The 21258-nt window shown below is 44.4% G+C and overlaps 1 protein-coding gene across 1 annotated transcript in view; it reads right to left on the bottom strand.

Moving 5' to 3' along the window:
* The window catches only part of LOC143275983 (contactin-1-like), a 102697-nt gene that overhangs the window by 28297 nt on the left and 53142 nt on the right, over positions 1 to 21258 (bottom strand). The window contains exons 19-26 of the mRNA XM_076580342.1: positions 20703 to 20773; positions 15734 to 15962; positions 15225 to 15295; positions 13050 to 13174; positions 11168 to 11280; positions 10466 to 10597; positions 8899 to 9039; positions 6471 to 6713 (exon numbers count right to left, since the gene is read on the bottom strand). Of these exons, the coding sequence (XP_076436457.1) occupies positions 6471 to 6713; positions 8899 to 9039; positions 10466 to 10597; positions 11168 to 11280; positions 13050 to 13174; positions 15225 to 15295; positions 15734 to 15962; positions 20703 to 20773 (1125 nt within the window). The remainder of the gene's footprint in view (positions 1 to 6470; positions 6714 to 8898; positions 9040 to 10465; positions 10598 to 11167; positions 11281 to 13049; positions 13175 to 15224; positions 15296 to 15733; positions 15963 to 20702; positions 20774 to 21258) is intronic.

Genomic DNA, 21258 nt, shown 5'->3' with positions numbered 1-21258 from the left:
ATACCAGACTACAATGGAAGAAAAAGAAAAAGAAAAAAAAAAGAAAAAGAAAAGCACCAACAGAGCCGAACTAGCACTGGGATCTTCACCAAAAAGGAAAGTTTGCTGAATTTATCTCCACTATATTGTATTGCATTGCACTAAATTGCATTGTATTCACTATTGTATTGTATTGTATTGTATTGTATTACGCTTTTGTCACAACCAAGCCATCTCATGTCCATACAGAATAATGTGACCCCCTTCACCAAAAAGGAAAGTTTGCCTAATTTATACTGCACTAAATTGCATTGTATTCACTATTGTATTGTACTGTATTGTATTACGCTTTTGTCACAACCAAGCCATCTCATGCCCATACAGAATAATGTGACCCCCTACTCCTTCCCTGACCGTCACAACCAAGATGTCTCATGTCAATATAGAATACTGACAATGCAATCCCCCTCCCCCCCTCTCCCCTCCCTCACTCCAACCCTTACCCGAACCATCACAACCAAGATGTCTCATAAGACGTAAGGAACGTCAACACATCACTCCCCTACTTGCTTCCCTTCACTGGCTCCCCAATCAAGCACGAATACAATACAAACTCTCAGTCCTTTGTCACAATTTCTTCACTGATTCTTGTCCTGTCTATCTTTCTAATCTACTTTCTGTCAACTCACAATCCAGACAACTCCGTTCTTCAAATGACAAGCGCCCACTGTCCACTCCAAAGATTCGTGCTAAAACTTATAGTGAACGTTCCTTTTCTTTTGTTGCACCTAAACAATGGAATTCACTGCCCTCACACCTCCGTTACACCCCAACACCCGCATTCAAGAGAGCACTCAAAACGTATCTTTTCAAACCATACTTTTCTCACTGAAATTTTTCCATCTGCATATGCTTGCTGTGATGTGCTCTTTGTGTTGAATTGTATGCATCTGTGATGATTTTGTTGTGTTTTTCGTGATACCTGGTTCCTTGGTGTTTGTTTTTGACAATGGTAAATGTGATGTGCTTTGTTCTGCTGTGATTTTCACTGTGATGGTGCCTGTGTTTTGATTTCCATAATTGTGTGTGTGTGTGTGTGTGTGTGTGTGTTACACATGTATATCTTAACCAATGTCTTGTGAAACTGTGTTGACTTTGTTCATATTTTACGACACTTAGTCTTAAATTTGTATATTTTATTGTAAAGCGCGGTGAGCCTCATCTGAGATGGGGGTACTGTGCTATACAGCCTACATTTCATTATTATCATTATGTCAATACAGAATACTGACAATACAACCCCCTGCCCCCACCCCTGCCCCCACTCCAACGCCTCACCCTAACCATCACAACCAAGATGTCTCATGTTGATACAGAGCGATACTGACAGAACAAACCTCAACACTCACTCTCACCCTAACCATCACAACCAAGATGTCTCATGTTGATACAGAGCAATACTGACACAACAAAAACCTCTACACTCACCCTCACCCTAACCATCACAACCAAGATGTCTCATGTTGATACGAGCGATACTGACACAACAAAAACCTGTACACTCACCCTCACCCTAACCATCATGACCAAGATGTCTCATGTTGATACAGAGCAATACTGACACAACAAAAACCTCTACACTCACCCTCACCCTAACCATCACAACCAAGATGTCTCATGTTGATACAGAGCAATACTGACAGAACAAAAACCTCTACACTCACCCTCACCCTAACCATCATGACCAAGATGCCCCATGTCCATACAGAAGAATGCTGACAAAGCATACCCCTATTCCCACTCTAAAAGTCGCAACAGAGGTATCTCATGTTGATATGGAAAATCACTGACAGTACACCCTCCCACCCCCACCCTCACCCTAACCACCACAACCAAGATACCTCATGTTCATATGGAACAATACTGACAAGACACACCCCTGCTACTCCCACACTAAACGTCACAACCAAGATATCTCATGTTAATACAGAACAATACAGACAATATATACCCCTACCACTCCCACACTAAACGTCACAACCAAGACATCTCATATCAATATGGAACAATACTGACAATATACACCCCTACCACTCCCACACTAAACGTCACAACCAAGATGCCTCATATTAATACAGAACAATACTGACAAAACAAACTTTTTTTCTCATTCTCACCTTAAATGTCACAACCACAGACAATATACACCCCTACCACTCCCACACAACAACCAGGATATCTCATGTCAATACGGAATGATACTGACAATATACACCCCTACCACTCCCACACTAAACGCCACAACCAACATATTTCAAGTTAATATGGAACAATACTGACAATATACACCCCGACCACTCCCACACTAAACGCCACAACCAACATATTTCAAGTTAATATGGAACAATACTGACAATATACACCCCGACCACTCCCACACTAAACGCCACAACCAACATATTTCAAGTTAATACGGAACACTATTGACAATATACACCCCTACCACTCCCACACTAAACGTCACAACCAAGATATCTCACGTTAACAGGGAACGATACAGACAATATATACCCTTACCACTCCCACACTAAATGTTACAACCAAGGTATCTCATGTCAATACAGAACAATACTTACAATATACACCCCGACCACTCCCACACTAAACGTCACAACCAAGGTATCTCATGTCAATACAGAACAATACTTACAATATACACCCCGACCACTCCCACACTAAACGTCACAACCAAGGTATCTCATGTTAACACAGAACAATACTGACAATATACACCACTACTACTCCCACACTAAACGTCACAACCAAGATATTTCATGTTAATATGGAGCAATACTGACAATTACACCCCTACCACTCCCACACTAAACGTCACAACCAACATATTTCAAGTTAATACGGAACAATACTGACAATATACACCCCTACCACTCCCACACTAAACGTCCTAACCAAGATACCTCATGTTAATACGGAACAATACTGACAAAACAAACTTTTTCTCTCATTCTCACCCTAAATGTCACAACCAAGACGTCTCACATTGATATGGAACAATACAGACAATGTACACCCCGACCACTCCCACACTAAACGTCACAACCAAGATACTTCATGTTCATACGAATAATACAGACAAAACAAACTTTTTTTTCTCATTCTCACCTTAAATGTCACAACCACAGACAATATACACCCCTACCACTCCCACACAACAACCAGGATATCTCATGTTAATACGGAATGATACTGACAATATACACCCCTACCACTCCCACACTAAACGTCACAACCAACATATTTCAAGTTAATACGGAACACTATTGACAATATACACCCCTACCACTCCCACACTAAACGCCACAACCAACATATTTCAAGTTAATACGGAACACTATTGACAATATACACCCCTACCACTCCCACACTAAACGCCACAACCAACATATTTCAAGTTAATACGGAACACTATTGACAATATACACCCCGACCACTCCCATACTAAACGTCACAACCAAGATATTTCAAGTTAATATGGAACACTATTGACAATATACACCCCTACCACTCCCACACTAAACGTCACAACCAAGATATCTCACGTTAACAGGGAACGATACAGACAATATATACCCTTACCACTCCCACACTAAATGTTACAACCAAGGTATCTCATGTCAATACAGAACAATACTTACAATATACACCCCGACCACTCCCATATTAAACGTCACAACCAAGATATCTCATGTTCATACAGAACAATACTGACAATATACACCCCTACCACTCCCATATTAAACGTCACAACCAAGATATCTCATGTTAATACAGAACAATACTGACAATGTACACCCCTACCACTCCCACACTAAATGTCACAATCAAGATACCTCATGTTAATACGGAACAATACTGACAAAACAAACTTTTTCTCTCATTCTCACCCTAAATGTCACAACCAAGACGTCTCACACTGATATGGAACAATACACACAATATACACCCCTACCACTCCCACACTAAACGTCACAACCAAGATACTTCATGTTCATACGAATAATACAGACAAAACAAACTTTTTTTCTCATTCTCACCTTAAATGTCACAACCACAGACAATATACACCCCTACCACTCCCACACAACAACCAGGATATCTCATGTTAATACGGAATGATACTGACAATATACACCCCTACCACTCCCACACTAAACGCCACAACCAACATATTTCAAGTTAATACGGAACACTACTGACAATATACACCCCTACCACTCCCACACTAAACGCCACAACCAACATATTTCAAGTTAATACGGAACACTATTGACAATATACACCCCTACCACTCCCACACTAAACGTCACAACCAAGATATCTCACGTTAACAGGGAACGATACAGACAATATATACCCTTACCACTCCCACACTAAACGTTTACAACCAAGATGCCTCATGTTCACACAGAACAATACTGACAATGTACACCCCCACAAACTCTCACCCTCACTCTAAACATCTCAACGAAAGATGCCGTACGTCCATTTTAAAGAACGCTCCCAACACAAACCCCTACTCCCACCCTCACCCACAGCATCACAACAAACGACACTTCACACCAAAACAAGAGAGGCAAGGCCTTCAACTCACTTGTGATACACTTAAAAAAAAAAAAATCCAAGCTTTTTATGTATTGAGTATAATTTCAAAATGTAATGTTTAAGATGAGAAAGATCAGTTTAAAGCAAATTAAGTCCCCTAGCATTAATTACAGAGTAATTTCCCTTCTTTACTATCTGCACCAAAACGTTTGCAAAATAAATAAAACTTCCATGCTTAGCAAAAGAAGTTCCTGTTTGAACAAAAAATGATAATAATGACTGCTCTTCTTGTTGGGTCAGAATATCAGATCAAAGTGCCAAGTTTAGAGAATACAAAAAATATAAATATAACAGTAAATGCAGTTTGCATATAATTAGGCTTCATTTTTTTATTTTTTTTTTGTGCCCATCCCAGAGGTGCAATATTGTTTTAAACAAGATGACTGGAAAGAACTGAATTTTTCCTATTTTTATGACAAAGTATTTGCAGAGAAAATGTCAATGTTAAAGTTTACCACGGACACACAGACACAAACACACACACAGACAACCGAACACCAGGTTAAAACACACTCACTTTGTTTACACAAGTGAGTCAAAAATAACAACAATAATGGGTATCATACAGCACTCTGTCCACAAAACTGCTCTGGGTGCTTTTACGAAAACAGTGATAAGGAACTCCGAGGAGAGCTGGACAGTACAAGGTCCTCAGAGAAGAAGCCTCCCTCAGCCACGTGTTTCGTCCCTTAACTCCTTACACTCTAAGGGGGGCCAGGCCGCACCCAGGTCATGACTCCTAGTCACTAGGTGACTATAGGTGCTTTTACAAAAAGGAGGCCACCCGCCTCGCGCTGGGACACTTCGGGAGGTGACGCTCGAATCCCTTTCCCCCCGGTCCCCTTCATGACCGTTTTATCGGGACGAGCGTCCCCTCCGCGATCAGCGTCTGCAGACGCATCGCCACGGTCCCTATCGGGAGAAATCATGAGCTCCGGGCCTGGGAGAGTCTCTTGGCGAGTATCTCTGCCAGCATCATGATCCCTGCCTTCGTAGGATGGCAAACGAGGCATGGTACCGCGCGTAAGCACCCAGCGAACAATACGATCCCCAACAGAGAAAGGAAAGACAGGATCGACTCAGAGGTAGAAAAATACGAAGAAATCGAGGGGGCCGAGTCGAAACGAGTACACAGAATGTAAGCACAATACACATGCAAGCCGCATACAACAAAATAAGGCCAAATGAAAACGCTTAATAGCCAAAAAAAGCGTTAGACGAGACAGAGCGAAAACCTGACAAGATGGCGTGGAGAGCCTTGGCCAAAGGAATGATTCAGCGCTTATAGCTGTTAGAGGCGTTTGATTGGCTAAGAGCGGGCCAGACTAAGAGGGGCGTCTTTTCACTGTTAGCCGCGCGAAATTTGGCCAAACAGAGCAAACCATAGGCCTAGTTTGCATCAGTTTGACATGGTACAGTATATGACACCAAAACACATGATATCACATCATAACATATCACATCAAAGTGGCATAAACACACACATCAAAACATACCCAGCAAACTATACACACGCATCAACACAATACGTACAGACATATAAGCATACGTTCAAACATACATATGCCCCCGAAAACAGAGTATGGCTCCCTAAATGGCAAGGTAAAAACGGTCAAACACGTAAAAGCCCACTCCTTTACATACAAGTGAACGTGGGAGTTGCAGCTCATGAATGAAGAAGAAGATGAAGAAGAAACATACATATCTACATACCCGTCAAAACAGACAACACACACCCCCTAAATCCTCACCCTGACCCCCACCCCCACCCTCCACACACACACTCCCCCTTCGCCCCCCGTACTCACAGTATTTGGCGCGGGACTGACGTCGGGCCCTGTAGCACCGACAGCACAGGATGATGAGGATGATGATCAAGATGGCCGCCCCCGTCAGCGACCCCGCCACGATGGCGGGCAGCTTGTGCGAGGCGCTGGACCCTTCCTCGTCGTCCGCCGTGGTCATCTCCTCCTCCAGTCGCCCGTAGGTGGCGCTCTCGTCCTCCTCGCTCCGAGGGGTAGTGGGGGAAGGTGGTGGAGGTGGCAACGATGCTGTGGACGGGACCAGAATGCAACAGTTTGGGGGTTGGAGGGTCAGTTTAGTTGTTTCGACTTTTCTTTGCACACACACACACACACACAACACACACATATGCAGTATGCACACAAACAAAGAGAGAGAGAGAAAGGGAGAGAAATATAGGGAAAGGGAGAGAAAGAATGATGGAACAAACGAAAGAAAATGTTTTACTGAACTTTGGCCATGGACCACAATTTATAACCACAGAGAGAGAGAGAGAGAACGAACGAACGAACGAAATTGTTTTAATGAACTTTGGACATGGACCACAATTCAAAACCAGGGAACTGGGGGTGGGCATGGGAAGGGGTATTATAACACTTTAATAGATGACACAATATCATAATATTCATGGACTTGACATTAATTCTACTTAATTAGGTCTGAGTATATGATTTCTCCTTTTGATTGCATGGAAAATAAATTTTGATACATGGAAATTTCTCTGCTTGTTGTTTGATCGGAGAAGTGAACTAAGAGACATGTTTAAACAGTCTTGAAGAAATTTTGTCCGTAAATCATTATATACAGAACAAACAACAAATGGTATTCATCTTCTAGTTCACCTTGGCAAAAAGGACAATGCTTTAAAACATCATTTTCAGTGTACCTATTAACATTGTTATTTAAAGGAAGCACATTAAATCGGGCCTGAGACAACGCCACTCTGAAACAATATTCATCAGCATTTGTTATGTATTTTTCTTTTTCAAATACAACTTTGAATGATCTGTAGCATGAATATCTGTCTCTATCACTAATAGCACCCGACCATTCTTGAATGAAGATATCTGTAAGTCTTTGCTTGAAAGTAATAAGAAATCCTTTCACATCACCAACACTCTGTTGCAACCACACAAAATTAAAACCTGTTGTACATAGTATTTCTCTAACTTGAGAAGCCCAACAGAGAGAGAGAGAGAGACAGAGAGAAAAGAAACCTCACACCGTGCTGCACCAGTGTGTAGTCTGATTAACACACACACACACACACACACACAAACACACACACACACACACACACACACACAGACAAATAGACACACACAAACACACACACACACAGACAAACACACACACACAAACACACACACATACAGATACACACACACACACAGACACACAAACACACACACACAAACACACATTTTTACTTTCCTTCTGAAACAATGCGTGCTTGGCCAAGTGAAGTACACCAGCATTCCAGCTGACAAAACACATCTAAGATCACGAAGTTAGAGAGTAATGGGCACAACAGCCCAGTGGTTAAAGCGTTGGACTTTCAATCTGAGGGTCCTGGGTTCGAATACCGGTCACAGCGCCTGGTGGGTAAAAGGTAAAGAGTATTCCCGATCTCCCAGATTAACAGATGTGCAGACCTGCTAGCGCCTGAACCCCCCCCCCCCCCCCCCCCCCCCACCCCTTTCCTGTGCTTGTGCATACGCATGCAGAAGATCAAATACACACGATCAAGATCCCGTAATTCACGTCAGCATTTGGTGGGTTATGGAAACAAGAACATAACTGGCACGCAACCCCCGTAAATGGAGTATGGCTGCCCACATGGCGGAGGGTAAAAACGGTCATACATGTAAAAGCCCACCCGTGTACATACGAGTGAACGTGGGAGTTGCAGCCCAGTAACGAAGAAGAAAAGACTATGCTAGACATGAAACTGAAGACTACTTCTTCTGCGTTCGTGGGTTGCAACTCCCACGTTCGCTCGTATGTACACGAGTGGGCTTTTACGTGTATGACCATTTTTAACCCGCCATGTAGGCAACCACACTCCCCTTTTGGGAGTGTGCATGCTGGGTATGTTCTTGTTTCCATAACCCACCGGACGCTGACCTGGATTACAGGATCTTTAACGTGCGTATTTGATCTTCTGCTTGCGTATACACACGAAGGGGGTTCAGGCACTAGCAGGTCTGCACATATGTTGACCTGGGAGATTGTAAAAATCTCCACCCATTACCCACCAGGCGGTGTCACCGCGATTCGAACCTGGGACCCTCAGATTGAAAGTCCGATGCTTTAACTATTCCGTTATTGCGCCCGTCAAAGACTACTTCTAGTATTCCTACAAACTGATCAAGAGAAAGAGAGAGAGAAAGAGAGAGAGAGAGAGAGATAGACAAAGGAAAAAAGTCTCACCGGTGCGGAGCTTGACGAAGGTGACGTTGCCTGGACCCGCCGCGTTCAAAGCTCTGACGGAGATGTTGTACACCAGGGCCGGCATCAGACCCGTCAGGTTGGTGTGAGTGACGTTCACCACCAACACTTTGTGCTCTAGGGCTGCGTGCACACACACACACACACATACACACACACACACAAACACACACAAACACACACACACACAAGTTGAGAGTTGAAGAGATGTTTTTTTAATCATGAAATCTGTGTGTATGTTGTAACAATGGCAGGCTGGAAATGTTAGCGAAGAGGACACACACACACACACACACACACACACACACACACACACACACATACCTATACATGAATATACATATACACACATACATATATACAGAGAAACAGAAAGTGAAAGAGAGAGACACAGTAGACAGCATGAGAGAGAGACAGAGAGACACAGAGAGAGAAGACAGAGAGAAAGACAGAGAAAGAGAGAGAGAGAGAGAGAGAGAGAGAGAGAGAAGACAGAGAGACAGACAAAGAGAGAGAGAGAAGAGAGACAGAGAGAGAGAGAGAGAAAGAGAAGACAGAGAGATAGAGAAAGAAAGAGACAGAGATAGAGAAAAGGTGATTCATAAGAAAGACACTCTCTGATATGGTCACAATAACTATCAACAGTTTATCGTTTAAAAAATCAAAATCGAATATGCCTGATCAATTTACAGACCAAGGGAGACAAGGAGCGGAATGGCTGAAAAAGACCCGAGGGACGAGAGCTACACCTGGGGGACGCTGGCAAACACGGCACAAGACAGGCAGCAGTGGTGATCTCTGGGTGCTGGTACTTTGTGTCACAGGGAGTGAAGAGGGCTTAACTCACTCCAGACGATGGAACGCTATAGCGTTCCGGACAAAACAGAACGTTACAGCGGTTTCGACAAATAAAAATTTATCCATGTTGTCAGCGGCTTTTTACTGCTGCTGAAGTGATTGAAATGCTTCAGACTGAAGGTTTCAACATCGACGAGGATGATGAAGATGTTGAAAAACCAAAATCGAATATCCCTGATCAATTTACAGACCAAGGGAGACAAGGAGCGGAATGGCTGAAAAAGACCCGAGGGACGAGAGCTACACCTGGGGGACGCTGGCAAACACGGCACAAGACAGGCAGCAGTGGTGATCTCTGGGTGCTGGTACTTTGTGTCACAGGGAGTGAAGAGGGCTTAACTCACTCCAGACGATGGAACGCTATAGCGTTCCGGACAACAGAACGTTATAGCGGTTTCGACAATTAAAAATTTGTCCATGTTGTCTTCCTTATGGGGTAGCATAAAAATCACAGCTATACCAGGCATTGCAAACGTGTCAAGGGTCGAATGGAAAGTTTCCTCATGAGGTTCAGTAACTATATACTCACTGGCCAGCCGTTGACCTTGGTACCCCACATGACCAACCCCCCAAGCAAACAAACATCAAAAACAAAAGGTCTGAAGCAGGATATATATATATATATATATATATATATATATATATATATATATATATATATATAAGAGACGCAAGTTCCAGAACTACTGACCTGAAAAGGGCACAGGGTGGTAATCCACCCGGAACCCTGCAAGCACCCCGTTGTGCTCCACGGGAGGGGCCCACGACAGGGAGATTGCCGTGGTGGATATGTTGAAGGACAACCGACGCACCGGCCCCGCCGCTGTCGACACACGTCATAAATTTGGGTCGCTTTCCAGTCTATTCTTTCACAAAGTGGGTTTTTTTGTTTTTTTTTAGCTTCAGTTTTTCAAGGAGGTGATGCTGTGATATAATATATTAATATAACGCTGCACTATATCTGCTAGGCAGATGCCCGACCAGCAGCATAACCCAATGCGCCTCAGTCAGGCCTTGATTATGCATGCGTATGTATTTGTGTACCAATCAGAGTGGATTTCTTCTGAAATGATTTGACAAAATAAGCAAATAATTCAGGAGAAAACTGACTGACTGGTACAGTGACGTTTTCATTTTGTATTCATTTATGTCTCTGAAAATTTTCACTAGGTATTTTTCCCTGATTAACTGATACATTGGACATACAAACAGAAAATCGGCGTTTGTCTTCTTCAGCGCTGCAGAAAGGGCAGGAGTTCGATCTTACTGCGTATCTTTTGTGCAAATTTATATCACTTACGCCTAGCCTAAATTTAGCAAAGACAGAACAAAATTTAATGATATCAGCACGAAACGAGAGATACACAAAACACCGAACAGACTCTCGACTTACCAGCCTGCAGTGTGTGGGTCTGAACGATTGCCGAGAACGGTCCTCTTCCTGGGGAAACCTGTCTCGTTTCCGTGGCAACTCGCGCATCGTACCACGACCACGGGAACACACCGCTGGAAAGCAGGGGTCAGGTCACTTCATTCTCACTCTGTGTATGTCTCCGCTTTGCCGTGTGTGTGTGTGTGTGTGTGTGTGTGTGTGTGTGTGTGTGTGTGTGTGTGTGGTGTGGTGTGTGTGTATGTTGTGTGTGTGTGTATGTTGTGTGTGTGTGTATGTGGTGTGTGTGTGTGTGTGTGTCTGTCTGTGTGTCTGTGTGGTAGTAGCAGTAGTAGTCTTCAGTTTAACATCTTCCACTTTGATTGATTGATATGAATACTTATATAGTGCCTATGCTCAGTCGGAGACCACGCTCAAAGCGCTTTAGATATTAGACGGGGAAAAAAAGGGGAGGGGGGGGATTGGGCAGAGGGTGAAAGAATGGTGTGTGTATGTGTGTGTGTGCGCGTGTGTGCCCATTTGTGTGTGTGTGGTGGGGCAAGATACAGAGCACTGGAAAAAATAAAAGGGAGACATAGGCATAATAGAAGGAAACGCTGACATCAAACAACTATAACAAATGTCCTATTGGACCGTGCAGCAAACCTTCTGCAGTAGCAGATAACATCTTGTGTGTGTGTGTGTCGTCTTCAGTTTAACATCTTTCCACTTGAAGTGTGTGTGTATATGTGTGTGTGTGTGTGTGTGTGTGTGTGTGTGTGTGTGTAGAGAGAGAACAACCAAAATAACATAATTACTCAAATCAATATGAGGTTTACAGATGTTAGTAAATGTGTGCGATTGTGTGTCGTGATGCGTGTGCATGCCTATGCCCATGCATGTCACTTGCGTGCAGCAAAGTGCAGACTGGAGTTTATAGATTCACCTGTACACATGGGTTTTTGCATGAGACTGAGCATGTGCGCACGCACATATCACATTGTCTGTATATGTGTGAAGGTTTCCATGAGTGTATGACCAACTGTAAGAAACTGCGTGCATGTGCAAGGAGGAGGGGGTGAAGGGGGCGGGGCAGGGTAAACGTATGTGTACAAATTGAAGAAAATTTGCTTACGTTTCAATGTAATATGCATGCACTTCGATGAACTTGGCAAAATGTATCCTCCACATGTGTAAACAAATGTGTATCCACACCCTTCCATAAAGATACAATCTGCCTGCCCGTGTGCATAGTTCTGAGGAGTGTGTGTGTGTGTGTGTGTGTGTGTGTGATTTAAGACAGATACAGATGAACATGCAAACACGTGAAGCACGTAAAACCACCCCTCACATGCACACAACACTTGCAAAACCACTATCCACAAACATGTGAAACCTGTTAACCCACCCTCCACAAACACTCAAAACCTGTAAAAACCATCCTCCACAAACATGCAAAAACCTGTAAAACCACCCTCCACAAACACCTGCAAAACCATCCTCCACAAACACACAAAACCACCCTCCACAAACACTCAAAACCTGTAAAACCATCCTCCACAAACATGCAAAAACCTGTAAAACCACCCTCCACAAACACACAAAACCACCCCTCCACAAACCCTCACGCAAACACTGTAAAACCACCCTCCACAAACTCTCAAGCAAACTCTGTAAAACCACCCCTCCACAAACTCTCAAGCAAACACTGTAAAACCGCCCTCCACAAACACTCACACAGACACTGTAAAACCACCCCTCCACAAACTGACGCAAACACTGTAAAACCGCCCTCCACAAACTCTCAAGCAAAACCTGTAAAAACCACCCTCCACAAGCTCTCAAGCAAACCTCAGTAAAAACCACCCCTCCACAAACCCTCAAGCGAAAACCCCCCAGCACCCACCTGATGGACATACTCAGGGTGTGGTTATCGGGAGTCATTAACTCTTTCCATCCCGGGGTCCCAGACAGACGGTACTGCACCACATACACAGCCAGCTCACAGTTGCGGCTCTTGGCGGGCACAGGCTGCAAAAGGTTAAACGTCATGAAGTATGAAGCTCCACCTTTTTTTAAAGCCTTGAGCAACTGAGTGGAACTCCGATGTAAGCTTTCAGCTTCTGCAACCTTAGGGGCTAGTTGGCCTTTGGGAACCACTCCAACGTCGACTGTCCTAAAACTCCCTTGGACAAGAGAGTGGGGATGTAACTTGGGGCAAGACACTCTCCACTATCATCAAATTCTAGCCCAGATTGTCAGGACAGCAGGTGCCTCCTCTGCTGTCCTTGATGGTCATAGTAGTACACGACTGACTATCATACATGTGTGTGTGTGTACACATGTGTGTGATGTGTGTGTGTGTGTGTGTGTGTGTACACGTGTGTGTGTGTGTGTGTGTGTGTGTGTGTGTGTGTACACGTGTGTGTGTGTGTGTGTGGACGTGTGTTGCGTTTTATATCCAACAGGAAGAAGGAAGCGGACGATACCATGGCCCTCAGGAAGTCGGTATCCGTATGCAAGGAAGTGAGCAACACTTAACTGTTATGAGTTTAAAGAACCCTTTATATCATTCGATCTCTTTGCAAAACACTGGAATCCACAGGAAAGGAAAAGAAAGAAAAAAAAAAGAAGAAAAAAGATGCTGCCTTGGAAAGGGGGAAGACGAGGGATACACCAAACGTCCGCCTAGGAAGCGAGAGAATCTGAGTGCGCTGGTTCAAATCACGGCTCAGCCGCCGATATTTTCTCCCCCTCCACGAGACCTTGAGTGGTGGTCTGGACGCTAGTTATTCGGATGAGACGATAAACCGAGGTCCCGTGTGCAGCACGCACTTAGCGCACGTAAAAGAACCCATGGCAACAAAAGAGTTGTTCCTGGCAAAATTCTGTAGAAAAATCCACTTGGATAGGAAAAACAAATAAAATTGCATGCAGGAAAAGTACAAAAAAATGGGTGACGCTCTCAGTGTAGCGACGCGCTCTCCCTGGGGAGAGCAGCCCGAATTTCACACACAGAAATCTGTTGTGATGAAAAGAAATACAAAATACAATACAAAATCAGAGTATAGCATGAGAGATCACGATGGACAATGACAGGTGACAACGTGACAAAGGTTTTACAAAGGTGACAAAGGGAGGTGACACGAAGATTTTACAAAGGTGACAAAGGGAGGTGACACAAAGATTTTACAAAGGTGACAAAGGGAGGTGACAAAGGCTTTACAAAGGTGACAAAGGGAGGCGACACAAAGGCTTTACAAAGGTGACAAAGGGAGGCGAAAAAGGCTTAACAAAGGTCACAAAGGGAGGTGACAAATGTGTTACAAAGGTGACAAAAGTTTTATAAAAGTGATAACGCGAGGCTACACAAAGGTTTTACAAAGGTAACACAAAGGTTTAACAAATGTGACAAAGGAAGGCTGCATGATGGCTTTTCAAAGATAACACAATGGTTTTACAGAGGTGACAAAAAAAGACTACACAAAGGTTTTACAAAGGTGACAAAGAAAGACCACACAAAGGCTTCACAATGGTGAAACAAAGGTGACAAAGAAAGGCTACACAAAGGTTTTATGAAGGTGACAAAGGAATGCTACACGACAACTTTACAAAGGTTTTACAAAGGTGACAAAGGTTTTATAAAGGCGACACAAAGGCTTTACAGAGGTGACAAAGGAAGGCTACACAACGGTTTTACAAAAGTGACAAAGGCTTTACAAAGGTGACAAAGGAAGGCTACATGACGGCTTTACAAAGGTGACACAATGGTGACAAAGGGAAGTGACACAAAGGCTTTACAAAGGTGACAAAGGCTTTACAAAGGTGACACAAAGGCTTTACTAAGGTGACACAAGGGCTTTACAAAGGTGACAAAGGTTTGACAAAGGTGACACAAAGGTTTCACACAAAGGTGACACAAAGGCTTTACTAAGGTGACACAAAGGCTTTACTAAGGTGACACAAGGGCTTTACAAAGGTGACACAAAGGCTTTACAAAGGTGACACAGGTTTGACAAAGGTGACACAGGTTTGACAAAGGTGACACAAAGGCTTTACAAAGGTGACAGAAAGACTTTACCTGCCACGTCAGATGCAGCACACTCCCAGGCAAGGCCAGTACATCCAGACTCTGAGGAGGAGTGCCTGGCACTGAAACGCACAGCCAACAGTCACACTTTCACTTTCAGTTTCTCAAGGAGCCGGAACTGCCTTCCCACTTTCAGCCTTCAAAGCTTTACAATTACTTTGTTCGTTCGTTCTTCAGTTTAACGTCTTTTCAAAATCAGTGATGAAAAATTCACTGTTTATGTATGTGAATGAATAAATGTGTGTGTGTGTGTGTGTGTGTGTGTGTGTGTGTGTGTGTGTGTGTGTGTGTGTGTGTGTGTGTGTGTATGCATGTGTGTATGTGTGTGTATGTGTGCATGTGCACATGTAGTGTGTGTGTGTGTGAGTGTGTGTGTGTGTGCGTGTGTGCATGCGTCTGGCATTAAATAACAACAACAACAACAACAACAAAAAAATCACCTGGTCTCAAGTAATGAAATTTTTACCGAGTTTCACCTCAGACGACACAGATTGTCTTACCAGTCGGGTCTGTCCTGACGCTCACGCCCTCCGACACGGGGCCGACGCCTTTCACATTCTCCGCCTCCACAGTGAAAGAGTACCTTGTCCAGGGAGACAACCCTCCGACGACAGCACTCAGCTGGGAACTGTTGGTGATTACTGAGCCCAGCACCGAAGCTGCCTTCTCCAGGGAGTAAACGAGCCTGTAGCGGAGAATGGGTCCATGCTGCTGCCCCCTGGGGACAGGCTGCACAACAATGTCATGGGTTTGTATTTGTATTTGTATTTCTTTTTATCACAACAGATTTCTCTGTGTGAAATTCGGGCTGCTCTCCCCAGGGAGAGCGCGTCGCTATACTACAGCGCCACCCATTTTTTTGGTATTTTTTCCTGCGTGAACTTTTATTTGTTTTTTCTATCGAAGTGGATTTTCCTACAGAATTTTGCCAGGAACAACCCCTTTGTTGCCGTGGGTTCTTTTACGCGCGCTAAGTGCATGCTGCACACGGGACCTCAGTTTATCGTCTCATCCGAATGACTAACGTCCAGACCACCACTCAAGGTCTAGTGGAGGGGGAGAAAATATCGGTGGCTGAGCCGTGATTTGAACCAGCGCTCTCAAATTCTCTCGCTTCCTAGGCGGACGCGTTACCCCTCGGCCATCACTCCACATTGGTTGGGTGGCAGTGAGTGACTCTTTTTTTTTCTGTCATGCTGAAACGTTCTGCAGCAGAGCCCAGGTATGTGTCTTTGTATGGAGCAATGCCACTCACTAAAAGACAGAACAGATGATGGAACAGCGAAAAAACGTTTGCTCCACTTAAGTGTGTGTCTTAATACTGAAACAAAGCAGAACAAACAAAAGAAAACAAACTTTTCTTAATCACACTGTTACCAATACAGATAGCTTTTGTAACAGAAAAAAAAGAGAATGATACGTTTTGTGTGGTTCAAATGAGAATTAACAAATAACGAATAGTACATTCTAGACAAAAAGTTAATAATGCATTTTTCAACTGAGTAAAAAAACAAAAACAGCAACTAAACAGATACCTTTAAAGCCAGACACTATAGTCAAATAACTATTTTATTTTCTCTCCAACTTTTTCTCTCTTTTTTTTTTTTTTTTTTTTTGTTGTCTACTTGGTGTATCATCACTTGTGGATCACAAAAAAAGTGTTCTTAGATTTCTGTGAATACCCGTTGCTATGGAAACAAATCAAAATGGCCGCCAAACAATGTATCAAAGCAATCGGGTTTGTGGTCCATGTGGTGCATGCAGACACTTTTTGTTATGTAGACTTGATACACAATGACATTATCTTCATTTTCACGTGAAATTGTGCTGATTCTTCAATTATTGTACTTTTTATGAATTTTTGAAATTTCTCAAATTTACAATGGGTAAAAAGATTGGAACTGCTATGAATTAAAACCCAGAGAGTATTTTCATACATACTCATGACAAAACTTCAATAACATGTCATAAAACAATCATGCAAAGTCTCATGGTTGTAGGTTTACTCATCATTGAGCAAGTCCAAGGTAAGTTGTCAAGGCCAGAAACTTGACGACTTGCATCGAAATTGACCCAAAAAATTATTAATAAACACTTTCGTGATTCAGCAAGCAATCTTTATTGGCAGTTTTCTTCATTGATAAAGACATCTTTACAGTGGAAAAACTTATGCATATGATAGAAGAGATGTTCAAGAATCAAAATCTATCAAAAAACCCAAATCATGAAAAATCATCATTTTGGTCTCTTTTGTACTGCCGTGTCCCCCCTTAACTCTCTCCATACGAACGGCGAAAGAGACGACGTTAACAGCGTTTCACCCCAATTACCACCATCAAAATATTGCAAGTGGAAGGCTCTTATACTGAAGAGGTGAATGTTGACAAAGAATACCACAATTCTGACGACGGAAGCTAAAGGTTGGGTCATTGAGACACCCACTGGACATCCGAGGGGTCTGTGTAGAGAAGAAGAGAGGACTGGCCGTACTGAGTGAGTTAAACATTTCCCTTTTTTCTTTCTCTTTCACGCGGATGATGACTGATCAGGAACTTCAAATGAAATTAGAGGATTAAAACTTTAATCTTTTTTTTCCCTTTTAACCGAAAAGAAAGTGTAAAAAACAAAACACTCACAAACTGCAGGTCAGAGAAGCAACACACACAACTACGCTTTCTGTCTCACTCTTTCTCAATATTTGTATTTGTATTTGACGGGCGCAATAGCCGAATGGTTAAAGCGTTGGACTGTCAATCTGAGGGTCCCGGGTTCGAATCACGGTGACGGCGCCTGGTGGGTAAAGGGTGGAGATTTTTACGATCTCCCAGGTCAACATATGTGCAGACCTGCTAGTGCCTGAACCCCCTTCGTGTGTATATGCAAGCAGAAGATCAAATACGCACGTTAAAGATCCTGTAATCCATGTCAGCGTTCGGTGGGTTATGGAAACAAGAACATACCCAGCATGCACACCCCCGAAAGCGGAGTATGGCTGCCTACATGGCGGGGTAAAAACGGTCATATACGTAAAAGCCCACTCGTATGCATACGAGTGAACGCAGAAAAAGAAGAAGAAGAAGTATTTGTATTTCTTTTTATCACAACAGATTTCTCCGTGCGAAATTCGGCTGCTCTCCCCAGGGAGAGTGCATCGCTATACTACAGCGCCACCCTTTTTTTTTTGGTATTTTTCCATGCGTGCAGTTTTATTTGTTTTTCCTATTGAAGAGGATTTTTTCTACAGAATTTTGTCAGGAACAACCATTTTTTTTGCCATGGGTTTTTTTTTACATGTGCTAAGTGCATGCTGCACACGGGACCTCGGTTTATCGTCTCATCCGAATGACTAGTGTCTAGACCACTACTCAAGGTGTAGTGGAGGAAGGGGAGAAAATATCGGCGGCTGAGCTTGATTCGAACCAGCATTCTCAGATTCTCTCGCTTCCTAGGCGGATGCATTACCTCTAGGCCATCCCTCCACTCCATAATGACAAGGTTTGATTTCATTTCTCACTTCATCCTTTATGTATTCTTCTTCTTCTTCTGCATTCACTCGTATGCACACGAGTGGGCTTTTACGTGTATGACCCTTTTTACCCCGCCATGTAGGCAGCCATACTCCGTTTTCGGGGGTCTGCATGCTGGGTATATTCTGGTTTCCACAACCCACCGAACGCTGACATGGATTACAGGATCTTTAACGTGCGTATTTGATATTCTGCTTGCATATACACACGAAGGGGGTTTGGGCACTAGCAGGTCTGCACATATGTTGACCTGGGAAATCGTAAAAATCTCCACCCTTTACCCACCAGGCGCCGTCACCGTGATTCGAACCCGGGTTCCTCAGATTGACAGTCCAACGCTTTAACCACTCGGCTATTGCGCCCGTCCTTCATGTATTCAAACCACTTTAAATCAGATCTCTCATCAACATCTTATTTCCTTTGCTTGGTCTTTCTGATCTCTCTCACGCACATCTTTTTCATTTTATTTCTTCTTTTTTTTTTTTTTTAATCATCTTATAATGAATGTATCCTCTTTTTCACAAAACATGGTTGTTCTCTGTTCGTCTTTCTTTACTATTTCTCATCATCTCTCTTTTTTTTTCTCTCTCTCTCTCTACCCCTCTCTCTGTCTCTTTCTCTCTGTCTTTCTATCTCTGTTTTTTTCTCTGTCTGTCTCTTTTTCTTTTTCTCTCTCACCTCCCTCTCCCCCTTTCTCTCTCCCTCCCTCCCTCTTCCTCCTTTTCACTCTCTCTCTCCCCCCCTTTCTCTCTCTCTCTCCCTCTCCACCACCCCCCTCTCCCTCCCTCCCCCCTTCCCTCTCTCTCTCCCTTCCTCCCCCTGTCCCTCTCTCTCTCCCTCCCCGCTTCTCTCTCTCTCTCTCCCTCCCCATCTCTTCCTTCTCTCCTCCCCTCCCTTTCTTTCACACCCTCTCTCTCCCCCAGCCTCTCTGTCTTCCCTCTCTCTCTCTCCCTCCCCCCTTCCCTCTCTCTCTCTCCCTCCCACCGTCCCTCTCTCTCTCTCCCTCCCCCCTTCCCTCTCTCCCTCTCCCCCCTTCTCTCTCTCTCTCTGCCTCCCCATCTCTTCCTTCTCTCCTCTCTCCCTTTCTTTCACACCCTCTCTCTCCCCCTCTCCCCCCAGCCCCTCTGTCTTCCCTCTCTCTCTCTCCCTCCCCCCTTCCCTCTCTCTCTCTCCCTCCCACCGTCCCTCTCTCTCTCCCTCCCCCCGTCCCTCTCTCTCTCCCTCTCCACCCTTCTCTCTCTCTCTCTCTCTCCCTCCCCATCTCTTCCTTCTCTCCCCCCCCTCCCTTTCTTTCACACCCTCTCTCTCCCCCTCTCCCCCAGCCCCTCTGTCTTCCCTCTCTCTCCCTCACCCCTTCCCTCTCTCTCTCTCCCTCCCCCCTTCCCTCTCTCCCTCCCCATGTCCCTCTCTCTCTCCCTCTCCCCCCTTCTCTCTCTCTCTCTGCCTCCCCATCTCTTCCTTCTCTCCCCTCTCCCTTTCTTTCACACCCTCTCTCTCCCCCTCTCCCCCCAGCCCCTCTGTCTTCCCTCTCTCTCTCTCTCCCTCCCACCGTCCCTCTCTCTCTCCCTCCCCCCGTCCCTCTCTCTCTCCCTCTCCCCCCTTCTCTCTCTCTCTCTCCCTCCCCATCTCTTCCTTCTCTCCCCCCTCCCTTTCTTTCACACCCTCTCTCTCCCCCTCTCCCCCAGCCCCTCTGTCTTCCCTCTCTCTTTCTCTCCCTCCCACCGTCCCTCTCTCTCTCTCCCTCCCACCGTCCCTCTCTCTCTCCCTCCCCCCGTCCCTCTCTCTCTCCCTCTCCCCCCTTCTCTCTCTCTCTCTCCCTCCCCATCTCTTCCTTCTCTCCCCTCTCCCTTTCTTTCACACCCTCTCTCTCCCCCTCTCCCCACAGCCCCTCTGTCAGGTACATCATGCAGACAGCAGGATGGGTGTCGTGTGTGTACCTCACCTGCCAGGTGACTTGCACAGAGTAAGGACCCAGCACAGATACCTGGACATCGGCTGGAGGTGCCGAGGGCGCTGTTGTGGCCACATGCACACAGATCAAACACACACACACACACCTATATAGTGCACATACACATCACACACATGTCGAACATACACATCTACATAGAGTACATACACACCACACATAGATCAAAGTTTCAAGTTTCATTCCGCGTTGAGAGCCTTGGCCAAAGGAATGATTCAGCACTTGTAGCTTTTAGAGGCGTTTGATTGGCTAAGAGCGGACTGGGCAAGACGGATCATCTTTTCACTGTTAGCCGTGCGAAATTTGGCCAAGCAGAGCAAACTGATAGGCCTAGTTTGTCATCAGTTTGACATGGTACGGTATATGACACCAAATTCAAGTTTTAATGATCCTCTCACTCCTATTGGAGTATAGAGCATAACGACAACACACATACACCAATATAGTGTACATACAAACCACACACACAGATCAAACATACACACCTATACAGTGCACATACATACACACCTAGGTAATGAACATCCAT

The sequence above is a fragment of the Babylonia areolata genome, chromosome 31 (assembly GCF_041734735.1).
Source record: "Babylonia areolata isolate BAREFJ2019XMU chromosome 31, ASM4173473v1, whole genome shotgun sequence".
Classification (NCBI taxonomy): domain Eukaryota; kingdom Metazoa; phylum Mollusca; class Gastropoda; order Neogastropoda; family Buccinidae; genus Babylonia; species Babylonia areolata.
This window is presented reverse-complemented; position numbering and strand designations above follow the sequence as displayed.